The following is a 13,385-nucleotide window of genomic DNA, read 5'->3' on the forward strand; positions in this document are numbered from 1 at the left end:
GGCGGCCGCCTTCCCTCGGGACACGGAGCCGGGCAGGCTGGGCTGGGAGAGCTGGTTGTGTTGGTGACACAGCCTTGTCTGCAGAGCCCCGGGACAGGCTGCCCAGAGAGGCTGTGGGGGCTGCATCCCTGGAGACATTCCAACCCCCCTGGGCACCTTCAGTGTGATGTGCTCTGCCTGGCAGGGGGGTTGGGCTGGGTGGTCTTTCCAGGTCCCTTCCAGCCCCTCAGATCCGTGATTCGTTTATGGGAGACTCCTGGGTTGAGCCAGGGTGAGGACTAGTTAAAACCCCACTGAAAGTTAAAGCTTACTGCTGGGAATTAAAAAAAATCAGTAAAAGGAAAATTGGCTTCATCCTGGCTCAAATCGGGACAAAGACGGAGATAAAAACCCCAATGAAATGTTTGCGTGTTTTTTAATCTCAACTTTAATGTTCCTACCTTGCTTAGTAGTAGTATTGAAAGCAATAACTATTGACAGTCTAGTAGTAGATAGTAATAACTATCAATAATCGATAGCACTAATGTTGTGGTTTCATTTGCATGCTTATTAATTTTATACTGTTTTAGTTGATACCGACTCTGGTCAAGCTCGGGCTTTGATCTCGCATTCCTTGCTGTTCTCTCTCCTGCGCAGTGGAATGAAGTCACCAGGTACTTCCGAGCTGGCATGCCCCTCCGGAAGCACAGGCAGCACCTCCGGAGGCACGGGAGCTGCTTCACCGCGGCAGAAGCTGCAGACTGGCTGCACCAGGTCCTGAGGGATAACAGTAACTTCGGCCCTGAAGTCACAAGGCAGCAAACTGTTCAACTATTAAGAAAGTTTCTCAAGAACCACATCATTGAAGATATCAAAGGGAGATGGGGGTCTGAAAATTTAGAAGACAATGGTGTGCTGTACAGGTACTGAAGTGGAGAACAGTTAACTGGGCTTTTCAGTCTGAGAACTGTATTGGAGTTGCAGTGCAGCCCCCAGGTCCTGGATGCACTGCCCTGCTTCTGTCTAGCCAGGTTTTTCACTGGCATGTGGCACCACTCAAGGGCCTGGAAGGGGAGCCAAGGACAATTAATTGTAGTAGCTCCATGCTGTGCTACCAGTCCTGTGTTTACTGCTCTTGCCTGAGTGGGAAGCAGTCCTTCCTAAGTTCTTAAATTAAAGGTAATAATGGCCCTTGCTTCTCCAGTTCTGCTTGCAGTGCTGTGTAAATATCTGATTTGGTATCAACTTGCCTTGGAATCAAGGAAAGCAGCCCAGAGCTGATTTACAGGAAGATAATGTTAAACAGTGTTCTAAAGAGAAAATTTCAGCTTTTTCTTCCTCTCCCAAATCTTTTCAGAATCTTATGGAGTCGTGGTGGTTGGATGTGGTTTTGGTTAAGTGACTTCTTATATTTTAATCTATATTAAATGTACTTAAAATCTCTCCTAATTATTACAGATTTCCTTCGACATCTCCAGTTAAACCTCTACCAAGCTTATGTCCACCAAAAGAGAACTTGGAAAACTCTAGAGACAAAGAGAGACCTTTTAAGCTGCCACATTTATCCAAGAGAACTTTGAAAAAAAATGAGTTGCTGAAGTCTCTGGTAATAACTTACATTTCTTATGTAGTTGTGGTTTCCACATTCTTAAAAAAAAACACCACAACACACCTAGTGACAGTGGTCTGTTGTCATCTTCCCTTCTGGCTGAAAAAATGAATTGGTTCTTTTAAATAGTGGAACAGAACATTTAAATAGGTATAATAGAAAGATTAAGCTGTATTTTATACTTGAGTGTCTTGGTGATATCTGCTGTTTCTCACACATACAAAAAGCAATTTTATTACATAGTCCCTAAATGTTCAAACAAACTTGTGACATGGCATGTTTAAATGCTGACAGCAAATGAAAGGTTATGCATTTGGCAGAAGAAATTGATGCTTTCACATGAAGAGTCTGTTTCCTACACTTTGTGGGGGCAGTAGGTCTGTTGGGAAGGAAAATGATGGGTGAAGTGTTACTAATGCATCCATATTACCTGAGCAGAAAGAAAGGTCATTTGACCCCCCCCATCCACTGCAGTATAGGGCTAATTTTGTGTAACTATAACCTGGGATTATAGAAACTTTTAATTGTGTGTATATATATATATGTGTATGTAAGCAACTGAGCATCTGGTGTCATGGCTATGGGAGAATGTTTTCTTTTGCCTTGCCTTGTCTCTCAGTGCAGGATTATCCCCCTTAGAGTATTTGAAAACATTGGGAGGGCTGGAGGAAGGAGTTGTAGAAATCACCTAGGCAAGAAACTAAGTTTCTTGTTGAAACTTAGTATCTTTTTTCAATGAGAAGTAAAAGGCACAAATTATTTCATTGTTCTGTTTACATTTTTTTAAAGATTGACTGTGAGTGTTTGGCCCTTTATTCTTTTGAGACTGGTGGGTGGGTGTGTGCATACTTCCTGATTTTACAGTGTGATCCTTAACAAGAATACTCTGCCTACTAACACATCTGAATTTTATGTTTCTATCTTTTTAATTCCTGCCTTTTAAGCTAATTTGGTCTTTCTTCGTTGTGTCCTTTTTTGCCTTTGAGTTTGTCTTAAATTTCTGTTAAGGTTATTCCCTGGATCATGTTTTGGAATTTAATGTTCTGTAGAATGTCCTGTACTTTTGAGAACAATTGTTACTTAATTTTGCATTATCTTAAGAGGCTTCTTTATCTTATGGTACAAACCTCTCATTTTCAGGAAAATTTAGAGAGAACAAACTCAGATATAATAGAGGAAAACAAGGAAGACAAACCACGTAGGAAGGAAATAAGCCAGGAATATGTGCAAGAAACTTGGAGAAATATCATTCTAATACAGTAAGTAATACATGGTAAAAAAATACCTTATGAACATGCTTTGAGGGTGTAATGACCTGACTAAGATTTTTACTTGCAGGATTTCTTCAAATTTTAAAAAAGGTTTTAAGTGGAGTATTTTTAATTAACTCTTGTTTACATATGCTTTCTAACATCTATGAACATTGGATTATTGCATTTCAGAAATGCCTTGACATATATTGCTGCTGGTGTCGAACCATATTTTAAGTACTAGAGATGCTCTTTTCTACTGGATTTTGGTCTTTGTCCCAGGAAAAAGTGTGTCCTCCAACTGTCCTTCTGGAAGTGAGAATTTATTAAACAGCAAAGCAGTTTGCCAAGTAACTAATACTGGAATAGATTTGGAAAGAGCTTGTGTTCACTCATTACTAGCAAACCTTTTAAACAACATCTGCTCTTTTCCTCTTCACAGTTTGCAGACCATTTTAGGCCTCCCATCTTTGGAAGAAGTTTTGCAGCCAACACAGATAGTTCCTGAGTATGTCATATACAACATGACTAATGTCAGCAAACATGGGGTGGTTATTTTGCAGAACAAATCAGGTAAAACTGGGGTTTTTTTTTGTTTTGCTTCAAGATTCTGTATGGTGAGATTGCAACAAACAATAAATAACAAAGTAATACTGTAGCAATGTTTTAAATTAGTTTTAAATGTTATCTTTTAGATTTATATATTACATGTGTGACATTATGACATTAGACATTAATGACATGTGACATTAGAGCTACAAAGATGATTAAGGGAGTGGAACATCTCCCTTATGAGGAAAGGCTGAGGGAGCTGGGTCTCTTTAGCTTGGAGAAAAGGAGGCTGAGGGGTGACCTCATCAATGTTTACAAATATGTAAGGGGTGAGTGTCAGGGGGACGGAGTTAGGCTTTTCTCAGTGATGACCAGTGATAGGACAAGGGGGAATGGGTGTAAATTGGAGCATAGGAAGTTCAAGGTGAATATCCGAAAAAATTTTTTTACTGTAAGAGTGACAGAGCACTGGAACAGACTGCCCAGGGAGGGTGTGGAGTCTCTCTCACTGGAGACATTCAAAACCCACCTGGATGAGTTCCTGTGTGATGTACTCTAGGTGACCCTGCTCTGGCAGGGGGGTTGGACTAGATGATCTCTCGAGGTCCCTTCCAGCCCCTAAGATTCTATGATTCTATGATTATTTGTATTAGTTATTGAGTGTCTGGGGCTATGTATAAATAATGTACCTGTTTGTTTATTTTAGAAGACCTCCCTCATTGGGTGTTGTCAGCCATGAAATGCCTGGCTTACTGTAAGTCACTGAATTGCTTCCAAGTTCCAGAAAACTCTTTAGTTGAAAGTGAAATACACTTGCCTGTTAAAATCGGTTGTGATGTTTTGGAAATTCAAACAATCCAAACAGAAATGTAACCTAAGAGTTACCCCGTGTTAAAAATGTTACATCTCAGGTAATCAAGAGCACAGCTCCTCAGTGGCTGTGGAGAATATTTTATACTGGTTTTTCTTGCCAGTGGGTACAGTGCTGAACTAAATAAAACATTTATGTATTGTTTACATGATTCTTTACTTGTGAAAGTCATTCCTACAAGAACAAACTTATGTTGACTTTTTTTTTAATAATGGAAGTTAGAGACTAAATACTTCTGTGAATATTCTTTCTTAACCTCTTTTTTAGGGCCTCGAAATAATGACATGAGCCAACCAACTTACAGTGGGTTTGAACGGGATGTGTTCAGAACAGTTGCTGATTACTTTCTCAATCTCCCTGAACCATTGCTTACTTTTGAGTACTATGAACTTTTTGTTAATATTTTAGGTATGTATGAATTTAGGAATGATCAGTGCAAGCTGTAAGCTTACATCAACTGGGGCAAAAATGTGTTGAAAGCAGAGCTTGATCCCCTAATCTGTATGGCAGCTTGGATCTGAGGAAGACCATCAGTGCTACCCTTCTTTATCACAGTAATGAAATGCAGTTCTGTCTCAAAATATCCTATATTAAGTGCTGTCTGAGCTAACATTCTAAGTATGCAATAACAATAATTTTAAAATATGTGCTCCTGTCTCTTCCTAACTATTGTAGTGTGTTAGCTTGCTTTATTTTTGCATGTTGGTAAGCAGTTATCTTCATAGGTTGCTTTTGGACTGAACTAAATTTTTCCTAGGTTTTACTAACAGTCAACTATAATTTAGTGTCTTATATGTGTTGTCTCTTCTGTTCAGTTAGCAACATTCTTTCTGAACTTGTCCATTTTTGTACCACTTGCATCTTAACTTATATTTCATCTTCTGATAGTTATGTGTGGCTACATCACACTTCCAGATACATGCAGTGGAAAACATTCTGCCCAAGATGAGAAATGTGACCCACAGTCTTCAAAAATTCTTCACTTGAACTCTTTCAAGTCAACTGAGTGTCTTCTCCTAAGTCTGCTTCATAAAGAGCCTGACAGAAAAAAGAGGGAATTGGAAGCCTCCAGGAAGCTGGCTTCAGAAGAGCTAGCTATTAAAAAACAATGTGCAAAGAAGCTGCAGCAATATAAACTGACTCGTAAACAAGGTGGTGCTGATAATCTGATAGGAGGAAGTTGTCAAAATCTTTCCAGTTTTCAGGATAAACAAGATCCACCCCAACCATTTAGGACAAGATGTTACTCTTTGGAAAGAGTTGGAGATCCTACTTCAAATGTCTGTAATGAAGGAGAATCTGCTTCCCTCAGGCAAAGTGATGTGGATACTATCCCAGGCACAACAAATGGAAAACCATCACTAGTGCATGAGCATGAAGCTAATTCTGTATTGGAGCTTGGTTTTGCTGGCACAAGTCAAAACCAAACATGTGGTATCAAGAGGGTTTCTGCCTCTTCTCTTCAGGATAAAGAGTTGGTTAATGAAAAGCACAGATTGAAGCAAGTAAGCAGGTCTCTGAGTTTACTTGGCAAGAGAAACTCCAAAAGTTGCACTAACATTAACATCCCAGTTGCTGAAATCACAGTGAAGCCAAGGTCCCAACTTTGTGGGCAAGGAAAACCACATACCTCTGGTGTGGCTTCTTCCATGGACATCAGGACTGAGGTTTCCAATGTCACCATAAATCAGAGGCTCTGCAAAAGTACCACAGAACTCTCAGAATCCTCTCTCACTCACTCTTGTCTGTTGACTGGCACGCAAAGTAAGATGGCTTTTCAGGGCATGTTGTTTTGTCTAACTAATCTCTGCTTCCTTCATCCTTGGCACTGCTGCTTGGGTTTTTTTGATATGCATATAACACAATCTGTGGGTTTTAAAAAAATAATGCTGGTTTCTACATTTCACTGTCTAAAGGCAGCATTTCATACCTCTGCTAACAAGTAGTGTGTAGTATCCTGGGAGTCTTAAACCTAACGTGTCAGCAATTAGTAACTCACTTTTTAGGTAAGTGAGAAGTAGTTCTGACCTAGATGCTGTCTAGGAGTGTGGCAGAGAGTCTGGGCAGACCTGCCTGTCAGAGGAGATGTCTTTCTGGGAATAATGTCAGTGTAATTTCTTAATTGTCTTCCCTGTACCAGCAGTTTATCATAATGAAGCAAATTGAAGATGACCCCACAACAAAAAGCCACACGATGTTACCTGCCATCTTACTGCTCGTCTCTGAGACAGATTATGTTGAAAAAAAATTGAATTTCTTGTACTGAGATTAAAAAAAACCCTGAAAGCTGCTTCGAATCTTCATGACAGCCATCTTTGCAATTACCTTGTAGATCTCCTTCAGCCTCACTTAGAAAGAATTGCTGTGGAAGCCCTGCAGATCTGTTGCCTGCTGCTGCCACCGCCCAATCGCAGGAAGATCCAGCTCCTGATGCGCATGATCTCCCGGATCAGTGAAAACGTGGACATGCCCCGACTGCACCAGGAGATGGGAACACGCTCTTTGGTAAGAGGATCCCAAGGGCAGCCCAGGGATGGTTTTCAGGACAGGACTGGAGTAATGCTCAGCACACGAGCAGTACTGGGTACTTGTCTGTTTGCAGTTCAGTAGTGACTAATGGGCAGACTTCTCATCTCCATAATATTTACAAAAAATCTGGCATGAAACAAGGACTTTGCTCCTTCATTCTAATGTATTTCAAGTGTTGCTGTTGCTTTTGTTTGCTTTGGGAGAAGGGAAATAATTTCTTAAGTTATTGTTTAGTCTGGTTTCTTGCCCAACTGTCATTTCACTTTAAAGGTGTTGGCAAAGTGTCTGTTGAAAACCTTTGTTGGACTAAATATTTGTGTATGTGAAGTTATGACAAAAACAGTTTGAAAAAAGTAAGTTTTCTGCCTAGTGAGTTTAAAGTCTAGCTTCAAGTTCTGAGTTGAAGCTTTCATTAGAATGACTACAGATTTTTGTCAAACAAGATGAGGTAAAACAACCAAGTACCTGCACATGCTCATTTAAAATAAGCCTACCAATGCTGGGAATGAGAGAACTGTAAAAATGTTTTTAAAGATATTTAAAACTGGATCTTTGTGTGCATTAGAACTTGGGGCTGGTATTGCAGAATTTTGTATCATCTCACTTGTCTCAAGATGGCCAAGTGAAGATGTACACCTTCCTACAGGGGAAAACTTTTTATTATGTCTGAAATATGTATTCCTTGAAAGTACTGTTCAGTTCCAAAGAAGTACAAGTCTAGCCTTATCAGAAGTTACTTTCTTTCCAATGAGGATAAAGTTATAATCAGTTTTTCTCCTCTTGACCAGTGGTGCAGGCAGGAGAGATTGCAATGAAAGCTGGTTTTGGAGAGCTCACTGTAGCTGGGAAAGAAGGCAAATCTCTCAACTGCATGTTCTAATGATCTGCTAAACTCTTCCAGATGATCCAGACCTTTTCCCGCTGTGTGATGTGCTGTGCAGAAGAAGTAGATCTTGATGAGCTGCTTTCTACACGACTGATTTCGTTTCTCATGGACCATCAACAAGAAATATTTAAAGTCCCAACCTACCTGCAGGTTGCAGTGCAAGATCACATAGAGTACATGAAGGTGGCTGAGGTTGGTGGCACCAGAGAAGTTTCAGTTCCTTTGCTAATTGCAGAGTATTTGTTACTTCTGAAGGTAGCAAATAAACTCATGACATTTTAAATGAAAAATTGTATTAAACTTCTAGTGGAATTGTAGATATTAGCTACATTATAATGTACTGCAACTCGTGATGTCCCTGTGAGTTAGTGTGCTTGGGTGTTTGTTAGGTAACTTCTTGCTGAAATAGTACATAACCATCTGAGTACATGCAGAGCCTTTCAACTTCTTTGTTTCAGTGCAAATATCCAAAGGAAGACATGTGTGCCATATTGCCAACCTATTCCTACTGCAAGCAAATAACTCCTCAGGAGTTTGAAGAGCAAAAGGTTTCTACCTCTCAAGCTGCTGTGGCAGAGCTCTTGGAGAACATTATCAAAGATAAAAACTTGTCTGTGAAAGACAAGAAGAAGAAGTTAAAACAGGTAAGGAATTTGGTAGATATTTAGTCTCCTCCTGAAAACTGCTCTGCATTACCCAATGTGAAACAATTCCAGCAGGGTTTCCTGTGCTGCACTGGCTGCACAATTTACCCTCAAAATGCTGTGGATGGGCTTGAAGTCAATTGTAGGGATAAAAGCAGTAATTTTCTGGCTTCAAGGGTTCAAGCTCTACCTGTTCACAACTCTGGAATGTTCTTTGCTGTGGATTTAGCTTTGTGTTTTGTAACATGTATATTGCTCAAGGTGATCTGGCACCTCTATGGCCTACTAACGTATTGCCTAATCCTAAAGCTAAAATAGAGCAATTCTGGCAGGATTTAATACTGGAGAGTGTTGTTTTTCTTTTCCAGAAAACCTCTGGCAAGTATTTCTGACCAATTGAATGGTATTGTACTTGTCCTGGAATCTCCTAAGCGAGTCTTGTGACTCAAATTTGAAAAAGCAGCTTTTCAGAGCAAGCACATTTCTTTTTCCTTGGTGCTCCTCCCCCAGCCTCTGCAACACTGACTTTCATATGTGTTGTGAAAACCTTCTGGTCCTGTAAAAGGGAAGGCTGCACTTTTATTCAAGTTCATTGAAAATTCCTGCATGTAAAGAATAGTTAATTGCAGTCAATTAAAACTTAAAGTAAGCAGTAAGAAGTGGTACACAGCAGCACTTCAAGCAGGTGAAGTGGGGAGGAAGGGAGTGAACTAAAATCCTCTCATAGTAAAACTTAAAGTACATAAATTTTTGAGTTCCCACCGAAGTCCAGTAGCAGCTGGTGCTGCAAGGGCCACATGTTAGTAACATCTGAAATTCCCAGAGCTGTATCCTTAGTCTTGCCAGTTGTGCTGTGATAGTCAGTGCTATGATACATCACAGATTTTTGGAGCAATTTTTCAGTTTGGATACTTCAGATTGGAGAAAGCCCCTGGCACTAATTCCAAGGTTACACATGGAGGAGTGTTCTCTAGGTTGCATCAGTCCCCAGGATGTTTGCCAGTCTTCATTCCTTCCTGAGGCCTTCCATGGCAAACAGGCCAAGTGTCAAAACCCTCTCTGAACCAGATATTTCTGCTTAGTTGTATGTCTGCAGGAACTGAAAAGTTACTCCCTTGATTAGGTAATAAGCTTTCCTGAGAGAGAACCTTCATGGTCTGCTGGATCCTAAATTCCATTAGGTGAAACACCTTTGGTGGTGTTCTTGGAAGCCACAACCAAGAGAGATGTCCCTGCTGGCTGGGCTGTGTGGCCTCCCAGGAATACCAGGAGAGAAGCTTTTCTGATTTGATGAGGTGCCTGACAATGTCTGTTTGACCTGATGTTTATCAGCTGGAAACTCCAAGCACAAAGAGCTGCAGCTTCAGGCAGTGTCACAGCAGCTGCTGCACCTGCTGGCACCCAACCCTACAGGGGGTTCATGCTTCAGTCCTGTAGAGCCAGAGGTTTTGGTGGAGTCTGGTATTTTGTTTTACCTTTAGCTTTTGTGTGTTCTAGTTTCAGAAGGAGTACCCTCTGATCTACCAGAACAGATTTCCAACCACAGAAAATGAAGCAATGCTATTGGAGAACAAACCTACCATCAAACAACCCATGCTGAGCTTAAGAAAGCCAAGACTTCGCAGCCTGAGATACTGATCTCACCACCCTTCAGCTGCTTATTTATTTGATGGATGGATGGATGATTTGCCAAAGGGACCTTTGCTACAGAAATTTGTTGGTGGCTGCATGTGTAGAAGGAAGAAATGTTTACATGGACACTATGTTGAAAGGTGCCAAAATAAATTTTGTTTGGTGCAGGTAACTTTTGAGGAACTGCTAAGAGAGAAATATTTACCTGTTTACAAATTATTACAATATATTGTGCTCAGTAAAGCAAATGTGAAAATAAGCCTGAAATTACTAGTAACCAAAAATTTATATATGGTTTTTATATGGGAAACTAATGGTATGCACATTGTTGTAACTTGTTTTGAAATGCCTGATCAGCAATTTGTGATGTTTATTATAGTTTGTGTAGATTTTTAAGTGTTTGTATGTTGCAACTAAGTGCCTTCTTTCTGTTTTCAGAACAAAACATTCTTTGTGTTTGTAACTAATTTAAAAGTTGGCTCTGTTTCCAAGGGAGCCAGAAATTTACCATAAATAGATTATCTGACTCCATAAAATACATCTGCTCATCTCATCTGTAAAATTCACTTAAGCTTTTGTGTATTTATAATAAAAGTCTGTTTCTGCTTGTGATGTGGAAACAGGACCAGTGTGAACTGGAATAATTTAAAGTTGTTCAGTAAGGTTTTGTAGAACACATCCTGTGAGTAGGAGCACTAAGTGGATCTGCCTCTTGCTCTGAGCATGACTCTTCTCACCTTGTCACCTCAGTCTGAGGAGAGCAGAAGGTGACTGGGGGTTAGGGGGGGCTGGTGAGGGGGTTGCTGCATCTCTGGGCAGTTAGAAGGTGATCAGTTGGTGAGCAATGCAGCTGAACTGCCTGAATTAAGGCAGCTGAAGGTCTTTGGAGGAAATGAAGCCACCATGTTAAAATACCATTTCTCTTGTTAATATCCAATATTTTTCTTGTATTTCAATATTGTGCCAAAGCTATTCCTTTATGAGTAAGGGCAAGGGGGAAGGGTTTAAACCAGGAAGGTGGGAGATTTAAGTGAAACATGAGGAAGAAATTCTTTGCTGTGAGGGTGGTGAGAGCCTTGCCCAGGTTGCCCAGGGAAGCTGTGGCTGCCCCATCCCTGGCAGTGTTGAAGGGCAGGTTGGATGGGGCTTGGAGCAACCTGGGCTGGTGGGAGGTGTCCCTGCCCATGCAGGGGGTTGGGACTGGATGAGCTTTAAGGTCCTTTCTACCCCAAAACATCCCATGATTTTGTATCTCCTTTGTGTGTTAGTTGCACTGAGATTTATTAGCTGTATCTCTGCAACTCAGGGTCACAAATGTCACCTGTTCGCATGTTGCTGTGCTTGAGCTTCTCCAGTTTTTCAGGTGACTTGGTTGTCAGGCCATTGAAACAGTCCTGCATTTGGAACAGTGTTGAAATTGGGCTTAGTTGTGAGGAATTTGTCAGTGTGATGTTTCAGTTGTAATGTTGCTTCTGGGGAAGTTAAAACTAGGTGCTGAGTGCCTGTGCTTGCAGAGAATGGAGGGGTTGCACTTCAAGCCTTGGACTGCAGGAGAAGGTACATTTGAAGTCCAACTTTGTTTTCACTTTAAGGGGTACTTTTTGTTAAGCAGTTTTGTGCTTGATGGAATCAGCTGTTTTAGAGAGATGTTTTTCCCTTGGATGAGCTCTCTGGGTGGCAGGTACCTGGTTTGGTTCTCTTACAGAGTTCTGAGCTCTGTCCATCTATATGTGCAGCCATATCCATTGTACATTGCCAGGTTTTGCCCATTCCTAGGGCAAGAAACTGAATTGTCATTGTAGCTGCACAGGCTACAGTATTGTCATAAAACCAGACATCAACACTGAAGTTAAAGCAAATCTCAACTACTCTTTACCTGGTTTGGAAGGTTTTTTGGCATCTCCTAGGGTGGTTTCCCAACAGCTTTGTACAAGTTTCCAGGCTGTGTCAGACCCTGTGGTGTCAGGGATGAGGGTCTCAGCTGAGGGTGGTCACTCTGGCATCTCAGTACACAGCTGCTGTGACCCTGAAACTGCACTTCAGTTCTCTCAGCTTGTTCTCCCCTCCCTGGGACCTGTTTTGTGACATATCATTTTGCTCTTTTCCTTCTGAGGAGGGAGGCTTTGTAATGAAGAAGCCAAGATTAGCCCGGTTTCAGCCACTATCAGTAATTGCTTTAATGTCCTGTATAACTTGAGGATTTCTCATGGGAGGTAACAGACCCTGATCCTCTGTAACACCTGTAGTGACCTTCCTTGAAAAATCCACTACCTGCCCAAACTAGCTTCTCATTTTTCTCAACCTGTAATGTGTTGCATAAATGCTTTATTTATGTGTTCTAGTTAAGCAACTTATTAGGCCAGAAGCTCACATTTCTTAGGATTTAGCTTTCAAAGGGCTGCCCTCATTACTCAGAGGGCATGATCCATTCAGAGGGCCCTTGATCCATGTTATTTAATGTTCCCTTCCAGGCTTTTGACAGAACTTAACAAAAATGTGAACAAATAGACAAAATGACTAGCTGTGGGACAATTAAAACACTGCAAAGGGATGACATACAGATTTAATCTAAACCTTTCTTTGAGCTATCATTTTCTTTTCAGGTTTTTTTTTTGTTTTGGTTGTTTGTTTTTGGTTGGTGTGTGTTTGTTTTTTACTGGAAGCTTTTTCTAATTTTTTTCATTTTGTAAGCATTTCAGTTCTGGGGGAAGATGGTTTTTCAATTCCCTGGTCCCTGAAAACTAGCACTGCAAGTGCACACATGCAGGAAGACAGTTTGACTTATTACACAAAAATCAAACTCATATAAATTGTTTAGACTTTTTTTAAAACCCACTTAAAATGGACTATAATTATTTAAAAGTGTATTCAGCAGAGATGTCATTTCCAGGGCTGATGAGCTCTCCTGGATGCTGACCTGGGCAAATGAGCTGTTCACTCAGTTTATGGCCCCTTCAGGTGCAGTCCCAGCTGAATACTTGGGTGTTGCACTTGCAGGGTTGCAGACACAGACCCAAAACTCTCTTATATTTTGCTGAAGGGTTTTAGAGATATTATTTGGGGGTCACTCTGCAATGCCACCTGGTCTGCTGGAATTGAAGGGAAAGAAATGCCTTGCCTTCCTTATCTGCATAGAAAGGCAGGATGAGAAGCTGCTGCTTGTGCTTAGCAGCACTTTTTTCTCTAGTTAGTGCCTTTTTAGTTGTATTAGTTGTGAGGGAGACCAGACTCATGATGTGTTCATAGCTTCTGCTGCTCTTAGTGTCAAAACAGATGTTGCCTGGTCTAGCACTGGCTGGTGTTTAGTGGCACCTGGTGATTCCGAGAAAGCAGCTGGGAGAAACCAAGCAGGAGGTTATGTGGATAAAATGTTCATGGCTGAGCTCAGCCTTGAATCATGATGCAACTGGCTGCTCCCAATTGAACTGCAGGC

The 13,385-nt window shown here is 41.0% G+C and overlaps 1 protein-coding gene across 1 annotated transcript in view; it reads left to right on the forward strand.

The window, feature by feature from the left end:
- Nucleotides 1-9,958, forward strand: part of DEPDC1 (DEP domain containing 1) — a 168,199-nt gene extending 158,241 nt beyond the window's left edge. Inside the window, exons 4-13 of the mRNA XM_009994590.1 lie at nucleotides 591-902; nucleotides 1,438-1,585; nucleotides 2,729-2,847; nucleotides 3,281-3,411; nucleotides 4,097-4,144; nucleotides 4,529-4,669; nucleotides 6,594-6,766; nucleotides 7,692-7,868; nucleotides 8,135-8,320; nucleotides 9,818-9,958. Coding sequence (XP_009992892.1) covers nucleotides 591-902; nucleotides 1,438-1,585; nucleotides 2,729-2,847; nucleotides 3,281-3,411; nucleotides 4,097-4,144; nucleotides 4,529-4,669; nucleotides 6,594-6,766; nucleotides 7,692-7,868; nucleotides 8,135-8,320; nucleotides 9,818-9,958 — 1,576 coding nt within the window. The remainder of the gene's footprint in view (nucleotides 1-590; nucleotides 903-1,437; nucleotides 1,586-2,728; nucleotides 2,848-3,280; nucleotides 3,412-4,096; nucleotides 4,145-4,528; nucleotides 4,670-6,593; nucleotides 6,767-7,691; nucleotides 7,869-8,134; nucleotides 8,321-9,817) is intronic.
- The last annotated feature ends 3,427 nt before the right edge of the window (nucleotides 9,959-13,385 follow it).

Source organism: Chaetura pelagica, unplaced genomic scaffold (assembly GCF_000747805.2).
Source record: "Chaetura pelagica isolate M959 unplaced genomic scaffold, ChaPel_1.0 scaffold243, whole genome shotgun sequence".
NCBI lineage: Eukaryota > Metazoa > Chordata > Aves > Apodiformes > Apodidae > Chaetura > Chaetura pelagica.